The sequence below is a fragment of the Echiichthys vipera genome (genome assembly GCF_963691815.1).
Source record: "Echiichthys vipera genome assembly, chromosome: 22".
NCBI classification, from domain to species: Eukaryota; Metazoa; Chordata; class Actinopteri; order Perciformes; family Trachinidae; genus Echiichthys; species Echiichthys vipera.
This window is the reverse complement of record NC_139847.1, coordinates 10,989,839-11,010,017: the sequence shown is the minus strand read 5'-3', so window position 1 is coordinate 11,010,017 and position 20,179 is coordinate 10,989,839. Positions and strand designations below refer to the sequence as shown.

General features: G+C 38.5%; 1 protein-coding gene across 1 annotated transcript in view; it reads left to right on the top strand.

The window, feature by feature from the left end:
- Positions 1 to 3,172: 3,172 nt before the first annotated feature.
- The window catches only part of elavl2 (ELAV like neuron-specific RNA binding protein 2), a 28,882-nt gene continuing 11,875 nt past the window's right edge, over positions 3,173 to 20,179 (top strand). Inside the window, exons 1-3 of the mRNA XM_083937315.1 lie at positions 3,173 to 3,576; positions 16,171 to 16,261; positions 17,601 to 17,844. Of these exons, the coding sequence (XP_083793441.1) occupies positions 16,190 to 16,261; positions 17,601 to 17,844 (316 nt within the window). The 5' untranslated portion in view covers positions 3,173 to 3,576; positions 16,171 to 16,189. The remainder of the gene's footprint in view (positions 3,577 to 16,170; positions 16,262 to 17,600; positions 17,845 to 20,179) is intronic.

Below are 20,179 nucleotides of genomic sequence, written 5' to 3'. Positions count from 1 at the left end.
AGAGGGTGCTTCTACATGGAACTAGCTAAGTCAAATATGTCCATTCTCCAACATTGTACTGGGATTCTTTGTCTCCTCAGTGGAATCGAGATGGTTGTTTTCTTACAGCTCCCTGGGTGTGATGTAGCTGGCCAGGAGCATGCTGTGAGGGCCTGACAGGAAGATGGTGCTGGAGCAAAGCTACGGGAGTCTGGTAGGATTCTCTAATGATTGTTGCCTTGGCTGCTACGCAGGGAAATCTCTAAAACAGCATAATATTTAATACGCCAATGTTCCGACAGTTTTTGTGTTTGTCCAACCCCAGGCCAAAATGATTGACTGCTAGACTGTGATACTTGTGGATTTGTCTTAATGTAAGTCAGACTCTCAGAAGAAGCCCAACAGGACCTGAAGTGAAAGAGCTGACTTGCCAGGTTGTTCAGTTGACCTTTTATTAGGTGCTAATTTACTGCTTCCATATTTTTTCTGTCCCATTCTATTCCTGGAAACAAGTCACACAGAATTGCTGATTTATCCAGATATATTGACCCTTCCTTGTGTCTGATCTTTAAAATATAATCTACCTAATCAGTGAGTCTTCCTGACATTCTTTTGGGACACACTTTAATAAATTACCATTAAAAACAGGGGCAATAGGTCCATGTTCTCTTTCATTTTTTAGGAATTCTTATATGCTATCTAAATGCTAATGATCTAATTGATATTTGTGGACATGAATAACTTCCCCAAAGCCAGAAGGCAGGCCAGCAAGACTCAAACATGTGCTGTCAAGATGTAAAGCCCAGAAATACCTTTTAGAAGCTGATTTAGAAATGATTTTTTACCATAAAATGTTTTAGTATTGTCATGCAAATTTGAATTAGTCAGAGCCAATAAAAATATACATAAATCAAATGAACTACTGAATATCAGTGGAGCTGTACTTCAACATTACATCTCAGATTGTAGCAGGAAACTCTTGTACTTTGTTTTTGTCTCTTTGTGTTTCTTTTCCAGTAGCATTTCTTGAAGTCAAAGGTCAACCAAGTGGTTCTTGACTTGTAGTTATTCTATCACCTGGAAGTACTAAGAATCCTTACAGGCAAGTAGCACTTCCATAATAATAAAAAAAAACCTTCTTTTTGAAGTGCATTCATTTATCATACATTTTTGTATTCTTAAGTATTTCTCCATGTAATGCATTTAATACATACAGAGAATATTTAGAGTATACATATGAGCTCCCACATTTAATTTTTGGTGTCTATTCTTTTTATGTATTATAGCTTACATTTTCTCTCTTCTTCTATCCTTTTGTTTTTCATGCATTTCTTTATTTTTATTGTCTTGTTATCAGCTAACTGGTTAGATTTTCAGTTCATTTTGTGTGTTTCTTGTTGTCATTTATTCTTATTTTTGTAGTGTTGGGTTTTTTTTTTTCATTTTTTGTAATTGTTTGTGTTTCTCTGTTTAGTTGCGGGGAGGTCCATTGTAAGTCTTTGGCTCTCCTGACACATTTATTCATTTTCCATTGACTAATATTGACTGTATTGAATATGGTGGTATTCTGTTTATCTTTTTGATCTGTATTTCTTAAATAATGTTTGAAAGCTGTGCATGCTATAGACATGTGATTTAGAAACTGCACATGGCCATGTGAAAGCACTGAAAGGCTTATAAAAGAGGGGTATGTGATGTTTCCCATGCTTCTCATTGCTTCCCATGCCTGTTATTAGTCTTAGAAAGGTCTCCTGCACACTCTTCGGTTTATGTTAACTTAAAAATAAGAATATGGAACAAATAAATATTAGAGAGAATAGAAAGCTGAATGGTTTCCCATTCTTTGTACACGTTTTAAAATATAATTGAATGTATGTTACAACAATGGATGGCACTGTTTTTGCATGCAACACTATATGCTACACCATTCATTTAATGATTGTATGGTGTCCATGTTTTAAAACCCAGAAGATCGCTGTGTGGTGTGTGCATGTGAAAGGATTTAAGGAGATTTACATGCAAATCATTTAATAGCATGTCATTAGCCTCCCAATTGTTGAAAGCATGAATCTGAATATATATAATATATAAGGTGGGATTGCATGGTTGGATTTCTGCAGAGAGTTTATGAGTAGCCTTTTGCCATGGCTACTGTACTGCTTATATGTTTGAACACATTGATCTCCCTTTTCAACTGTTGCTCCACCCTCTGAAAGTCGACAAAAGATGTGCATGGGATAAGCCTGCTACTGCTGTGACGTGTCGCTCTCTCTAATAGTGTGGATCGTGCTCACACTGCTGAATTACTACAAAGTGAAGCTTAAATAAAGCGTTTTGTATTGTTTAAAAACTGTGAGGGATGCCCAAATGAACGCCCACCTTTATTTCTAGCCTACAGGTCGAGATTGAGGGCTGACCATTGACTGTAAGCATCCGAGGCAGACAGTGGGAAGCATGTGGGCTGCTTCACAGCTGCCGTGTACCGGAGAGCTCCGCTGTCCGCGGTGCTGAAAGCTGCTCAATACGACCCCCGCACCGACACAAACGGTTTTTTCCCCCAAATCCGGCGCCGATTGTCAGATACCTTGTCCTGACAAATGTTGATGTGAGAATGCTGAAATGGTGCAGCTAGTGAGGGGGCATTATGGAGCAAATACAAAAAAAACACACAAAAAAACCCACCGGTGATGACCAGCGCGGTTGGCCTAATAGGAGAATATTTCGTTAAGTTGTATCGTCTCATGTGAGGGCTGAAGTGGAATAAAAATATCAAAGACTGATTCAAACCCGTGAAAAACAGCACGCCAGTGAACGACTAGGATCGGTTTCCCCCCTCATGGTGACAGTGTGGTGATGTGGTGTGAAACGCATTTGTGAGAATAAACGGAATACTCTCGAGCCACGGAGTTATTCCCGCTTACTGCACTGTGCGTGTCTCGACAAGGCGATGTTTGACTTCAAATGCCATATTTAGGAGAAACGCTTGAGCGCTTTGAGTGACAAGGGCGAGGACGAATCGCAGCCCGTGATTTGGAAAGACGGCTGAGCCCCAACGAGGACCGCGTAAGAGCCAATCGTATTAGAGAGCCTCTGTGTGCATAAGCGGTGGATGGAGCTACTCTGGGTATACTTCCGCGTCCACTGCGTGTTCATGTGTAGGTTGAATGGATGAAACGGGGGAGAGCGGAGAGGTATAGGCATGCTGTGATACGGCCCTATATATTTGCCGGCAGGACTATCTTCCTTTTAAAGACAACCTCCTCCTTGCATTGGTTTCCACTCAGTGATGTCGCGTATTTGTGTGGCGCACCTGTAAAGAGCGAGACAGGCAGAAGCCGGCTTTTTTAATTATTTGATTCCTTTTATTTCTTCTGTTCTTTTTTTCCTTTTGTTTCATGCATTTGCTGAAAGGAAATCATTTCTGTGTTTTGATTTAATAAATATTTCATTTCCTCATTTTATCTTGTTTGTGTTGGCTTTTATGTTTCCAAGTTTGAACTAAGAGAGCGGAATTCATCATTTTACAAGCTATTGGCCAGGTGTTTCATTCAGAGATTGTTTGCCTAAGGACGTCCATAACTTTCATTTATAGAAACGGTAAGCTATTTTTTACACATTTGCTCATTCACCTGAAACATTTTTGAAACGAAATTGTATCCTGTGTCAGTTCTTTGAGGGCAGTCTGTATAGCTGATCATGCATTCACTGTAGTCTCAGGCTGTCTTTTTGCATGCAGAAGGCGATCGGGAAGTGACCGTGATGCATTCATGTTTCCATTGACGGCTGATTGTCAACTCTGAACTGCGATGCTTTGGCATACACGATAGGATACGCAGGCTATATCTGCACGTGTGCTCATTTTAAAATCTTTCAAGGTTTCAGACATGGACGCATTTATTGCTTTCTCGTATAGAATAATGGGCCCTGTGCTGAAACGAGCTATCCACGTAGTAGTCGGCGGTGTTACCGCATCGGAAATAAAAACGTTATCATGTTGGAAATATTGGGCAACCACAGTTTTATATGTGGAATTTCACCAAGGCTAGTAGTTAAAATAATGGCTGCAGCAATCACACTTACTAAATGTAGCCTACTTGATTTTTAATCTTCACTCCATCAATATCCAAACTTGCATTTTATTAAGGATATTAAAAAATGGTCATATACAGCTGTCATTTAAACTAAGTTGTAGGTTGCTGTAACGACGGTTTATTCGATGTCAATGTAAAATAGCATATAGTGCTGAGGTGTAACTTCAGTGCAACTCTAAAAGGAGTAGGAGGTTAAGTGCAGCCTGTGTGTTGCGCTACTTGGAGTTGCTGGATGATAGAAAAGGTCTGTGGCCATAGGCATATTCATATGGAACTGTAGACTATACAAATGTACCACATAGCCTAGGCATATTTGTATGGTATTTGTAAAACCAAGTAGGTCTGAATTGACATGCATACAATTCATATACTAATATAAATCAAACACTGAATTTGGATCATTCCCATTTGATTAGGGTTTTAGTTTATACTAATGCCAAATACATAGGTTGTGTACCACAGGCACATACATAATAATGGAGACAACTAGATCTGATAGAGACCATAATGCTTATAAATTACCACTTTAATTTAGGCTAATTGTAGTGGATCAAATCAAACTATCTTTAATCTTACTGGTTTCCCCTGAATACATGAGGGACCTTGGGGGCAGCATGCGACCACTGCTCCAGCAATTTCATTGTGGTGTTTTTTTCCTTTGCATTGACATTTTGCTGAGGCTAGGAAGGTAGCATGAAGCAAAAGTAGGCCTACAGCTGCAGCAAATCAATTACTTTATTGTGCATTTCCGGGGTAGAGACGGGGTCCCCGCTGATTGGCCGAGGGTCTGATTAGTTTACTTAGGGTGGCCGCGTTCCCGCCACCGCCCCTTTTACTACTGCGCAAAGACCGACACCTAAAGTTTGATGTCTGCAGACATATCAGTAAATACACGTGGCGCCGATTGAACACCCCAAGGTAAGACGCTACAAAGGACTCGTGCAAAAAATATTAAACTGGCAAAATCAACTGTGCCAAAAATGTGCTCAGTGATACAAGCATTTAGCGAGTTAGGTAGCAAGCAAACAGTAGCTGACCGGCAAGCCACTATGTCGGGCACGTTTCTCGCATAACTTCATTGGAAATACTCGTGTTTTGACGTGATATAATGTGTGCCACTGTTATTTAAAATAGCCAAGTGAAACATTTAAGTGGTATGGTAAGCTAGCGCAGACTCCGAATTCCGGCTCTAGCTAACATGCAACACCGCCCCTGTGGTCGCAGACTTGATTCTCCACGGCTGTGTTAATAAAGCTTGTTCAAACTGCGTTCGACTAAATCACGCCACATGCTGGAGTAAGGTTTTTGGTCAATTTAATGTTAAAATTTGATAGACAATCGCGGTGTGGGAGAATTTCTTCAGTTATTGGGACTTTGCACGAACCGAGTTTCAGCCGCAGTTGCCTGCAGTAGCACAGGTGTCGCAGATTAAGCAATTAAGCGGGGCCACTCTCCCTCTTGAGCCACTGCACGTTGTAGTTCGCCCTAATTAGAAACTCCTTACCTTTAAACTCGGTTGACGTTAAGTCACCGTTTGCCTTTTGAACATAACCAAGTTTACCTGTGTGTGTGTGTGTGTGTGTGTGTATATATATATATATATATATATATATATATATATATATATATTTATTTATTTATTTATTTAGGAGGAACAATGTAGCAGGTGCATGTTTTTTAGTACTATGATACCATTGCTGGTGGCACTCCGGAATCTCTTTATCAAATCCTGAATAGTACTGCAACATTAGCAGAATATTTATATAGCTGTGAATGTATTCTCAGTGTACACACTATTTGTCAACCAGTTTATATGTTGGGGTTTTCATTCTGTACACGATGAGTGTTTTGATCTATCTGATGGTTGACATTAGATTAGTCATACATTACCTGACATCATGGCAAGTGAGGCTATTACTCATACTAATGGGCGTTTTACTGTTTGCTTGTAAATAATCAAAAATTATGTTTTGGGGTTTATGCACATCCAGGTAAATGAGCTGGGTGTTGCGCATTGTATTTTTTGTGCTCAATGACTTTGCAGAGAATTGTTAGACTGTAATCTATGATATTAATAAGGTGCATTCCTTCAATTTTTTTTGTGCTTATGATTGTATTATCTGGCTTTAAATATTGAGCCAGGCGATTCTCTATAACTGAGATGCATGTCCACATGCATCTCAGTTATAGTTGGCAGCCTGCGGTGAGTAATCTTCAATTGGTAGGCCATGAAAAGATTACATATCCTCAAGCTATCAGCTTAGAGCCTGACCAGTTAATTAGTCAACATACAGGCATATGGGGCAGTTCTGCAAAAGGAAATGGGGTGCTTACTGAGGGTTCAAAGGTGTGATGGACTCTTTACTATTTCTGGTAGTTGTTAGTTTGAACATAGTTTATAAGATATTTAAAACATTTGCACGCTGTAGTATGTTGATTATGCATGTTTTCTTATTTGACTATTTTTTCAAGTATCAACTTAAAGCTTTTAAGATAGATCGGGAATAATGTGATTAACAGACTAGAAATGCAATATTTGTCACTGAAAAAGAAGTGGGCTGTGCCACTTCTTGTCCAATCACCGGGTTTAATAGTATACTTGGAGAAGTACAATACTGTAATTCTTTGTATGCAAAAACAAAGTGTTTGTATAATAAACAATGCCCTAATTAACTTGGGTGTTTGTGCTTTTAAGAGCACTGTTACTTTAGTAGTGATATTGTCCAAGTTTGCAATAAGTCTAGCTTGATAGATGCCCACATGTTCCTATTTCTATATATAAACATACATGCTGCTTTTAGGCATTTTCTCCCTTCAGTGTCCATGCAACTTCTACATTTCAGCAGCCTCTGTGCTCCTGAGAGCGACATGAGATAAGAGCGGTTGTCTTTATGTATTATTGAGCCCCCACGTTTTCCTTTCTAAATAAAGACTGCTGACAGTGTGACTAAAATGCAGGACAGTGAGTGAACTTCCAAAGGCCTCAACACTGTGCTCTCCACAGCAGTGCTGTCAGAACTGGGTTAATATACAGTGAGTGGCTTTAGCAGAAAAGCAATTTTGTCCCCTTTGTCCTTCTTAAATATCTGTCCCATCCCCCTTTCTTTTCATGGCCTCCCCCTCTGCAGTTGATCTAGTCTGGGCTCTGTAGATGCTGCACAGGACTGTTTTCATTTGGTCCTCCTTGTCTGTTGGCCACTGGGTGGCCCTCCCTCTGCATGTGTAGGTCATTACTGAAGGCCAGCAATGTCGTCTTCTTGACCCTGTTACTGCATCACAGCAGCTTTTATAGATCACCACATCTCACACTCTTGTGGCGTTAAATGTCTGGATGTGTTAGTGTGTAGGCCTATGATGGTGATAATTTAGATGTAGTGTAAATAAACCTAGTGGTGTCTAAACATATTGTTTTTTTTTTTTTTTTTAATCTAAATTGTAGCTCATAACTGTTATTTCTAAACCCTGATTTAGTGTTTTAGGCTTGGCTGCTGATGTAATAAATCAAAGTAATGGTCTAAGACCAGCAGTCGAGAACATTTGCTGAGGCACTTAAAAGACAAATGTCACAACCTCAGTAATGTGCTAAATGAACAATCACAACTGTCACCTTCTGGAAATTGCTTTAAAGTGTTTAAAAGTTGTCACTTATATATTTATTGTGGTGGGGTTTCTTTTTTTTTTTTTTTTTTGCATTTCCAGCATTTGTCGGGTTATTCTGGAGAAGTGGCATCAGCATCTAATAATCTCAGCTTTACCATCACACAGACAGCCTTTTTTATGACATATGACCTGCACAACTTTTTATATTACTACAGATAGACCAGTATCTGAAAATTATATATGGCTAGATTACACTAGGTTTCACTCTCAATCCATTTTCCTTGATGTTACTTTTTAGATTTTCACTTGTAGTACAAAATTGTCAGTAATATATTTGGTATTGATTACTTGGTATTTAGTACCAATTAAACTACCTCAGAGTTAACACTTAGGCTATTGTAACTAATATTGTAAACGGATGCATAAACAGGGAATTGATTTGATCAGAACGCTCAGTTTTTTTCTTGTACATGAAATAAATCGACTGTTCTATTGTCTTTGGCAATACAAACTTCCCAACTGAACTTTATTTCAGGCAGACTCTGTAGTAAATGTTTTTTGTTGTTTTTTTTCGGACATTGCTGGATTATTCCTTTCTCCAAAAGTGTTGGTAAGAACTGGTACACTTCTACTTTGGAGGCAGGCTGCCAATTATAACTCCGTATTGCATCACCTTTCAGTATTCTGAGTGTCTCTGGTATGAGGAAGCTGCTGCATAACTACCCCACTCATTCCTACCATTGTAGCATTGCATCTTTAGGACAAATTTTATTAGAGTATTCGTGCATCTATGTTGATGGATTTTTGCTCATATTTTGTTAATCTGTAAACAAAGCTGACTCTAGTAGGAGTGGTAGTGCAAGAATACATTGGAAAAACTCTGAGCAGAGTTTTGAGGTTTGGACTACTGTGCAACATGTCTAAGACAGAATTTGTCCTGCAAGCAGGTGCGGTGAATGACATGTTTAGTGTTCCCTTGTCAGAAAAATTTAAAATGATTCAAAGTGAGCTGCGGCATTTAAATGACCAGGTGCAATTAAAGCCAAAGTAGTAAAGGTTTCCAGTTATTAAAGTGTGTCTGAGGCACACCAGAAAAAACTATATTAAAATCAAAAACATTTTTTACAAAGAGAAATTGCTTAAGATGTTAATGGGCGGGGCTTACACCCAAACATAACTTTGCCATAGTTAATTGTACACTTTGTGCTCCACAGTACTACCACATTTTGTCAATAAGATACAAGTAGTTCGGATCACTTTGCACATTTCAGTGTATGGGTAGATTGGGCTCATCCGTGTTTTCAGCTGAGATATTTTCAACTGTTACTTGTGGGCTTTTAGTTTTCAAGGACAGACTGTGCATGTCAGTGTGTGCACTCTGGAGTTCTTCACTCTGCAGCTTGTCACGCATACTTGGTCAATTTAATCCTCTGAGGAGCTAGTAGCAGAGATTCGTGCCTCCTCACTTTAAGTGCTCAGTGTCACATCAGTACATGCTGATCTCACTGTTGGCTTCAGGTTCAAGTTCACGAAGTTCTTCAGTTAGTGCAATCTTTAAATGGGCCAACTGGCACAATTGTCTGTATGGCAAAATCTTAACTTTGTCCTATTGCATTTCCCCTCATCAATCTAGTTTTTTTCAAAATACAGTAGTTAGTCAATCAACTATTACCAATTATGTGCAATGTGACGGGCAATGCATTAAATGTATGAATCAAAGTGTTCATGTTTAAAGCGAGGGAGAAAATGAAAAGCACTATCAATGTGGAGGCTGACAGATGTTGAGTCTTGTTGTGCATAAGTGCTAACAGTTCTTTAAAAGAAAATCACATTTATTTCTAAATCAATATTTGCAAGTACTGCAGTCAATGGTTTCATAACTTGACTAGATTGCTTGATGGCCTTTACTGAAAATAAAATGGCATTCTCAAGTGGCAGTTGGGACTTAAATACATAATTTAGATTTATTTTAATTAAGACCTTAAAGAGCTTTGGGATTCTTGGTTGTATGTTACATTTGTCCTAAACGTCTATCCTCAGGTAATAATGCATCAAAGGAGTTTAATACATGGACAGGATTAGGGCTTCAGCTAATGATTTTTATTTTTAATTAATCTGAATTTTTTAATGATTAAGCATTTCATAGCTTAATGCAATGTTATATTTTAACAGAACCCAGTGTGACATCATCATGTTGCTTGATTTGTCTAACAGTCACTGAACAGGATGCAAACAGGAAATGTTAACTGGCATTTGTGATTGATTCCATACCAGTTGATCTCCAGCTGTACTTCAGTCAAGAGTTTGATCAGCTGTGAAATCTTGCTTCCAAACACCCACTCAGTCACTTTTCTATGTAATTAATTAGCACAATCAGTGAGCTGCTAACACAGTCAGCCCCACCAGCTTAGAGGTTGAGGCATGACACATGGCTAAGGCACAAAAGTATTATAACTATTAAAATGAACCACTTGCACATAAAGAAATGACATGCTCATTAGTTTGGAATTTACTTTTTTGGGGTATTATCATAATGGAGATATAGATGGCATACGCTTGTGTGTGAGTCAAAATTGTTCAATGGATTTGAATTAGGAATCTCTGTATTTTCATACTTACACTGTGTGCAGAGGCTTTTCTCCCCCTTGTGAGAAGGCTGTGGGATCTAAGAGTAACAGTAACTGAACACGCTACACTTTAATGAGTCCTAAAAGGTTGCCTTCTCAATGGGGTAAAATTGTGGAGGTGGATTGGTTTATCTTAGCAATGATGAGGAAAACAAGAAAAGAACCTCGTGGTCTTTATTTTGGGCTGGTTTCTGACAAACTGTGAGGCAAGGCCTCTAGGGAAACAAGATGCTCGACACTCAAATGCCTGCACTAAGAGGCGGCTGCTGGCTGGCTGCACACAGTGAAAGCCTTGACTGGATTTCTTTGGGAGAGGCATCTTGCCAAGCTTTCTCTTCCAAGTGTTTATCTAATGAAATATTTCTGCCTTGTGGCACTATCTGAAGTGGGACAATAGCCAATGTCTGTGCTTTGTACTTAGAATAAAAGGTGAAGCACATGAAACGAAGATTGAAGGAAGTCATATTCTTCAACACAATATGTTCTCTTGTGGTCTGCTTTTCTCTTGATACTATGCATATGGGGAGGATGTGGCTGTCGCGGTTTTTGACGTGAAAAACCCCTGGCTTAATATCACTTAGGTTTTTGTAATTTTCTTTGTGTCCTTTTTTGCCATGTTAACAAAACTTAAAAAAAGTTGACATGCAAGAGCAGTACTTTTTGCAGTCACCAACCAATTTTATGTGGATGCTTGCAGTGCATTATTGCTGCTGACTGTTCTTACTAAAGATGCACTGATCCGATACACTGAGTGGATGTCTGCTCCCTCCGATATTGACTAATTAGCTGGGTCGTATATCGGATGAATGAGGCCGATCCAGCATTCCGATCCAGTAATTTCTTTTTTTTTTATTATCATACACAGCAATACAGTTACAGCAATCTAGTCACCTCAATTCTCTTTATGACACCTGTTAGGGTTTTGTATTACATTTTAAAATATCTGTTGGCAGTGCACTTTACATGGGAGTGTTATTTCTTTCTTTTTGCTGCTAATGTATACTTTATTTTTTGTTAATAAATAATAAGTAAATTTTTTTGTGTTTGTTACCTTTTTTTAACAAGGCTAAATGTTTGTGAAGCCTGATGCTTTCACTCAGATAGCAAGGTATACGGACCATCCATTGAACAGTAGTATCGGATTGGTATCGGGTATCGGCCGATGGCAAGATGAGTGACTGTGTGACTCTCATAGAGCGGGCGTGTCTGGGGCACCGGACTTCTCATCTCCCAGTCCGCTGTGATGAAGTGAGTGGTTATCGTCACATAGCTCTGCGTACCCCTGGACGTGTTGCCATGCTTGATGTTTCCATTGTCATATGGCTGTCTTGGGCCACAGTAACCTCTTTCCTTCATTATACTTGATGTGAAGCCAAAATGCTTCTGTACAGTGGCTTTAAATGACGTGGGGTGTTAAAGCTCCTCCGTTCCTCCACTCACCATGACCACACTGGTCTTGCGCACACCCCTTTTTTTTTTTCCCTTTTTTTTCATAAATCAATCCGCGGATCGCGTATGTGCCGAACAGAAGATAGTGATCCGAACGGATCAGGTACCAATGATCATCCGTTGCACCACTACAGATATCCGATTGGATCAGATAAAAATGGAACGGTGCATCTCTTCTACTTACCTCAGTTAGTATTGCTTTGATGAGTTGAAGTGGGATTGATGAGCAGCTCTGATTTTATATTGAGGGTGGTTGATGTTATTAATGTTGTACTTGACAAATAAAATACTGGGACTAAAGCAATTAGAGAAAACCTTGCTCAAAATTTGAGTATGGCAGTAGTTATGGCCCCCTTCTTGTATTTGTGGATATTAGTATTCTCGCTTTCCCATGCATGAAAATATGCCAAACTTCAAGTGATACTTTGAAAATTCATAATCAGTTTTACATGCTTGCACTTTGAAACATTTACCAAAATGTCGGCCTTAGTGAGCAGAAATGTTCATATGCTAAAGGAATTATGTCCATCACTGTTTTTCTCAAACTATTTTACTCCCACACTTTTTGCTTATTTGATGCAAAAATGGCTATACTACATCTTCAGACTGTCCTGTCCTTTTTTCCTTTTTTTAATATATCAAAAGATAAGACCATAGTGCATCAACATATTTTACTGTAAACTGGTACTGTAAATTCTAGCTTAATGAGAATTTTGTCTTGAACTCTCGATTTTTGACATGAGTTTGAAATCTGCCATCACATGGAACCTTAGTGATTGTCTTAAGTCTTAGTGAGACGTGTGAAGTAATTGTCTCACTTGGCAGAAAGCTCTACAAGATCATAACTTTCCCATGGTCTCTAAGGTTGTGAGTTTGAGCCCTAGGCAATACAGAATAAACATGCTTGTGCCTAATCAGGCATTTTGCTGTACCAATTAGGGCAACATCATTTAAAATATATATTTTTTTAACATGAGAAGTATTTAAATCATTTTGGCCTGGATAGTTCTGTTGATGGACCCTCCTGTATTTCCCAGTTGTCTTCTTGCACTTTTTTTTCATCCTCTTCCTTTTACCCCCTCACCAGCCCCTGTAATTTTAACTATTATGCTAAAGCTGCTGCCTCGGCGACCCGATCCCTGATAAGCGGTTGAAGATGAGTGAGTGATGTAAAGCATAACAGTGAACAGAACCCATTTCATTGCTTTTTTTTAGCCCTCGAACTGTGGAACTATAGGGACTGGACCAGAATATTCAGCTATTTCTTTTGCCCTTTAAAAAAAAACCCTCAAAGATGTGTTGCATTAGGGTGTCAATTTCAGCTTAGTGTGAGTCTTTATTTTGTTACATTTCTCTCTTCTCCTTTTGATCACACACGCCTGCTGTAAAGTAGAGGGAACGAAACTTGCACTGACGACTTGGCAGACCACTTACTTGTTGCTTTCATTACCAATATAAGCTGCTAGGTTTCAACAATTTCAGTCCAAAAGTGCATGCGGGCTGAAATTCACTGTGGTGTCTTTTCTGCAAATACCAAACATATTCCACTCTTATCACTACACTTCCAATGTAAAATAAAATTAAAAACCCTCCAATCTTTCTGTGGATGATCCCAGCTGACATTCGGCGTGAGGCGGGGTACACCCTGTACAGGATGCCAGTCTATCGCAGGGCACATAGAGACAAACAGAGACAGACAACCATTCACACCTACAGGCAATTTTAGAGTCATCAATGAACCTAACACGTGCATGTCTTTGGACTGTGGGAGGATATGATAAAGTTCCTGTTGAGCCACAGCTGTATTGTGCTGCTCAGCCTAGAGTTGGATTGGGCTATTAATTCATTATATATATAATTCATTCATTCATATATAATATAAAATGTAATTTAAGTTGTTAAAACAAACCCTTGCATCCTATATACTTGGAGTATTTTGCACAGTACACAAGATAAAACCTACCTACTAGGCCTGTACAGTATGGTCTAAAATGTATATCATAATTTGAAGCATAGACTGTAACGGTATTATATCTTAGTGGGAACGCGTTTAGTGTTGTGGTCAAGCGCCTACAGGAAGCCCCGTGAGCAAGTCTCCTAGCGTGCTGAGTGAGACAGCTGCGTTGAGATGCGAGAGAGGACAGCAGTCTCATGGAAGTGAATGAAACTATGTGGTAATGGGTCATATGGGTTGAGGCTAGTTGCTGCATGGTTGTAGTTTCTATTTTTGCTTGTTATGTAGTCATTGGGTTTTGACCTTGGTTTAAGGACATGCAAGTGAACAAATAAGTAATGAATTTGCACGTGTGTTCTGAAACGTTGCTGATTCAGTTTGTCTAAAATACATTTAGAAGCCTTAAAACATGGATGGTCAAGATGGACGTATTTTATGAAACGGAAGTAAAGGAAAGAAAACTACCTGTATGTGTACCCACAAAAGTCTTTCCAGCATGCGGTGTTGACCATTCAACTTTTACAGAAGAACTTGAATGAACATTTTCAGTAATTTTCCCAATTAAAATAAAAACAAACCTTGCATTTTATTAGTGGAGTCAAACAGTTCTTGCAGAATTGCACTGCGCCACTTTTTATTTTTATAATGTTTGAAATGAAGGAAAAAGACAGATCCCATCACAAGTTCATAACCCAAACTAATGTCAAGTTTAGTTACGTCACTGCCCTGAACACAGGTCAGTAAGCAGTTATGTTCCTTTTATGTATTTTCATTTGCACAGAGGAATTTGCAGATGCTATTTTACACATGGATTCTGATCTGCCATATATGGGCATATATCTTGTCTTATTCAGATGAGGGTGCACTGGTGGGAGGAGGTTCACATATTTAACAAACCCAGCTTCTCTCCCAGTTTTGTGCAATTTGGAGAAAATCTAAAATAATTGAGTTTCACCTTTGTAGGGTCAATGAAGGCTGGTGGCTGAGTGGTTAGAGCAGTCGCCCCATGTAAAGAGGCTGAAGGTCCACGAGGCAGCAGCTGTGGCTTCAACTCCGACCTGTGGCCCTTTGCTGCCTTCTCAGCCCATAAATAAAAATAATTAATTTAATCAGTAATATGTGATGTTGATCGATGCAAACCATTCTGTTTTTTTCCAGTCTTGACTGGTGCGCTCTGCTTTGGCAAAAAACACACATTCTCCCTACTGAGAAGTTTTTTCTGTGTACAGAGATGCATGCCGGATCTGCTTTCAGAGCAGAAATGCATCTAGGCTACATATAGAGACACATAACACTGTGTGTGATTACAGTTCACTGTGATAACTTGACTTAAAACGACAATGTACTTAACAAAGTATACCTCCAGTTTTTCGCACCTGGATAAGCAGAGGTTGTCATTATTTTCTAATCGAATAACAGTTCAGAGTAAAACTACTGTATAGCTGTTGGATCTGACACCGAGATCTGAAATTTCTAGTATACAGTAGGCCTACATATATTTTGAGATGTGCTTATACTTGTATGGATGACAGTGTGAGAGCAAAAAACTATTTTAAATGGGGATATATTTATACAAAGCAGCACAATAAAGAGAGCATAGATTTATTCTGCTGCCTTTCTGAAAATTAAGGAATGCGTTGAATTCTTACATTATCCATCTTAATGGCCGAGTGTGGTGAAACTGTTAAAATGGCACATTGACTGTGGTTTGACATGCTAAACCAAGAAATATTGATCAGATTTATACAATTCAGCTGTACAATTGCTATGCTATTTTCATCACTTGAGTAGAGAAAATCTATTTGCATTTTAGGTATGTCAAGTTGGTGAAACAAATGTATGAATAGGACACCAAATGCTCATTTATCTGTGCTGTATTTTTGAAGTGAAATAAGCAGCATAAAAATAGTCTGTTGATCTGTAATGTAACGTTAATTTAGCAACACATAATGCGGATGGAATTCCAATAGCCTAAACATAGAGGCATTGCTGTATGTGATCTCACCTTGATGATTCGTCCGTGGTATGTTAAGACTTATGGCAGGACTTTTTGTGCTTTTAATACTTTGTGTTTTAACTTACGACTGGATAACAAATGCAGGACATGTCAGCGTAACTTTAAGCATCACCTCTATTGCTGAATGTGAGCAGTCAAAGCAGACCAATTGATTTGTGCGCTTCAATTTCAGTGATCATCCATCCATCCCAGCCTGCAAACCATTTTACTAATTTGCCATTCCTAATGCGCAATGTTGTAGAGGCCAGGTTTGCTCCTTACCGAAGATGAATTGTGACTATTAGTGAATATTAACTTTTGCTTCCCCCTGGTAAGCCAATCTGCATGGACATCTAGTTCAAGAAATATAGTCTCCCTTCCATCCCCGCCTAACAATGACATGTCATCCCCTCTGACTGTTGCTTTTTTTCTTGTTGATCTAACATGAAGTACTTTCTGTGTCCACATTTTCAGACAGCATCTCCAAACTAACATGGCAGTCAGACTGTGCGATGTGGCTTCTCTGCTAAGAAGTGGTTCGTGGGCACCTGAGCCTTGGACTGGGGTCTGTGGCACTTCTTTTTTTAAATAATTTAGTCAGAGGGCCTGCTTTTGGTCTCAGTACTTGGACCATACCAATGACGTTAGCTCTCCTTCATATTTGGATGCACAAACCCAATTAATCACATGTTCGATTTGGAATTAAGGCACTTTGTGGTTTTGTGTATGAAAAGCACCCAAATTGTTAATCCTTGACTGTATTGGTATGGTCCTAATCTGTCTGCCACTCGGATAAGTTTAACCCATCTCAAAGAATTACTTTTGATGACTTTATGACCTCCATGCACAAAAATGGGTCAAAATGTTATTGCCTAAGAATTATATGCATAGAGTATGACTACACTTTCTGATCTGCAATATGTTAATAAAGGATGACTCTCATATATTAACTTTGAGCTGGTTGCCTTAACATTGGTTCCTAAAGAGGGCTAGGTATAAATGACGTGTGGTCCTGCACTGCTATCAAAGCAATGTTAAAGCTACACCAAACATCACAACTACCAAAACAAAGACAAGAAAATATGATGAGGTATAAAAATATATTTACTACAACAGGGGAGCCCTGCAGAAAAGGTTTAGGAACCACTGCCCTAACTGATTACCATATAATTTAAGCCCTGATGCGAAATGGCTGCACATTTGGTGCAGATACAGGCTTTGCAAACTATATCTAGTTTTATCTTACTGCCTGAAATGTTTCCGTTTTGCTACATTTTAACCTAAAAAGATATGTTTAAACATGCCACTTACCAATTTGAGTAGTGCTTTTATCAATTGTTGTGCTTCTGACAGATTAATAGACTGTCACATTACTTTCTTTTATGTTTGCCCAGAAACAAAAGCAGCAATCATAAATACCAGAGAGGGGATTCATTGCGCTCCTCCGGCCCCCACCCCTGTTTTTTTTAACTTATCTAATCTTTTTTTTAAATCTAACATTTCACATTTGGCCGGAAATGTATGCTGGAATAGCATGAAAAGCCTGGCCTAACCTGTTCTGGGGGGGGGGGGGCATTGACATTCACGTCATCACAGCTTCCGTTTTCTAAAAATGTAATGGCCTGCAATGCTAGTTCTACATTGTAACACTGAATTATGTTAATGCACAATAAACAAATGGCATGAATAATATTTTAGAACAGTTCAGTGTACTTTTGACTTCTGTTTACCCTGCAACTTAGTTACGGTAATGTTTTCTGTTGAGGTTGAAAAATACATTTCCATTTGTCAGTATTATAACAAAAAAATGTTTCAATATGTGCAGAATTACATTTTTTGAACTGTTATTTTGATATTTTTGTCTGATTTGCATATGGTTTTGACTTTTTTTTTTGTCTCTTTAGCAGGTAATTGCTGCCATGGAAACACAGCTGTCTAATGGGCCAACTTGCAACAACACAAGCAACGGTCCTTCAACAATCTCAAACAACTGCTCCTCACCTGTAGAGTCAGGAAGCATAGAGGACAGTAAAACTAACTTGATAGTCAACTATCTGCCTCAGAACATGACCCAAGAGGAGCTCAAGAGTTTGTTTGGGAGCATCGGCGAAATTGAGTCCTGTAAACTAGTTCGAGACAAAATAACAGGTAACAGCGGTTTTCATTGCTATGGCTGGTTAATAAGTTGGCCACAACAGATATGATGCACTCTCAATTCGATTAAAAAATGTTTGTATAAAAATGATGTAATCAAAGTTGAAAGTAATGTTTACAAAATATTACTAATTACTTACGAACATCAACATAGAACCCAAAAATTGTATCAGAGGGGCCCTATTACCAGTATTGTTAATACCAAGGCTTTTCTGTTTATGCATGCACAATGTTGTCTCTTTTTGTAGTTGACATCTAGCATTATGGACCCTTTTTTTTTTATTTTATTTTTTTATTCTGAATTACAGCCCTTTCTTGTGCAAGGCTGCCAACCAATCATTGTGCATCTCATTATGAAGACTATCGGGGCCCTGTCTTTACATATTAGCAATGCCTCTACCAAAATGGCAAACGTAAATTGAAATAAATACTACACAGAGGGTATTTCTTTGGTTCTTTTTAATTCAGGAATTTCAAGGGACATTTGTTTTTAATTGCATTTTTAAATTCCTTATATTTGGACAGGTAGAAGACTTGCAAATTATTTCAGGTTGTTTTAATGGGAGGCATGCAACTGGTAGAGACACACTTTAACACTGCCTGTGTGGTGTGAGCAGGTAGATAATGTTTGAGGCTTCAGGAGTCTTAATACCTGCTGTTTTGATCAAGGTTACTGAGACCTTCCTCCATCTGCTTTTTATAACACACTTGGATGGTCCAGCACATAAGCCTCGTTGGCCTTTTTAAGGACATACACACAATTCTGTTTCTTTTGCATTTAATACTGAAACGTCAACAGCCTTAGTTGAGTGAACAGATCTCTCTATTGAAATGAGCCTGGAGGGCAAAGAAGCACTGTTGAACCAAGAGGCTAGAATAAAATAATTTTCTTTTACTCTGGTACTCTAAGGTAGTCCCCTTTATTAAATGAACATGGAAGATGTAGGCCCAATCACACCTGGCTCTGAAATATGAATAATGTTTAATATTTCATAATGCTAACCTATAGCTGACCAGTATTCACAAGTCGTTGTTTACTGGGTTACTACTATTCCTGATCGTCAATACCTGAAGTCAAGTACTTCATGTAGTTTTAGTTAAACTGCGTTCTGCTTGCTTCTATAACCACACTATGCTGTCTTCTGTCAGGCTTTCTCTAAGAAGCATCTTCGTTAAATGTGCATTAGTAGTACAGAACTTATTTTTAAAGATGCAACTAATTTGTAGCTCAATTGGAGTAGCGCGTTAAGTGTTCTATATGCATAATCCAAGCTTTCATATTGCATGTTGCTAGAAACAAATGTTAGCAAGAGGTAGAACAACGACAAGGTTGGTGTATTTGTGCGGGATGTAAGGCGTAGGGATCTCTAATTATGCATTTATTGAATTTGGACTTTTGGCATGCCGCAGTGATAAAAATTGTCAAGTGTGTAGTCTTGCATGGAATATATGCCCTTATGTAGTCATGCGCACAAGAAATGCATTTGATTTGTTGATGTGTGAAATGAGTTGAGCTGAATTGACAAGTGATGCTCGTTTAAAATCAGTGTCAAGCACAGTCTGCTTGCATGATTGAACATAAACATGCTTGATAGGTTGCATATTTAGTGGAGCAAGTGCAAACATAGCACTGAAAGTAATTTAAATGCAAGGAAGTAAATGAAACAAGTTGTCTGAAATCAGTCAGTCCTTGAGTGAAAAGGAGCAAAAGTGGGCCAGAGGAAATTTTGATTCAGATTTAACAATTTACTCAAGTGAACCTTTTGTGGTTTGACAAAGGAAACCATTTGCTGTAGGCCCCTGATAACAAAATCATGTTTGGTCTTTTATGTGACCTGTAAACAAAATTTCAAACATAAATGGATAACTTGAAATTTAACCAAAGCCTGAGTTCCTCTGTGGGGCTTGTTGCTTTATAGACATGGATGATCTAAAAGATTTCATTGCAGAAATGAAGATTGAAGAAAATCCAATGGTTCCAATCCAGTTGGTTTAGATTTATAGATATTTTTATCTAATAAAATGCATGTCTTACCAGATTATATTTTGTTTGCATAAAAGGGCACGAGTTTGAACAGCAAAAAATTGAAGGAAAACTTACCTTGTAATGGTTGAAAGTCATTTTAAGTCAGATATTTGCTACCAGGTTGATTCATTTTATTTTTCGTTGTCTGACATACATATTTGAAAAAACATGACTTACCACACATGCAGGACCCAGATTTAGACCGGTTGTAACTAGAAAAACCAATAAATGAGAATTAATGTCAAATTTCTCAGACCAGGCGAGGAGATTGTGGTGATTGCAAGCTTTCTACTAGGTAGTAGC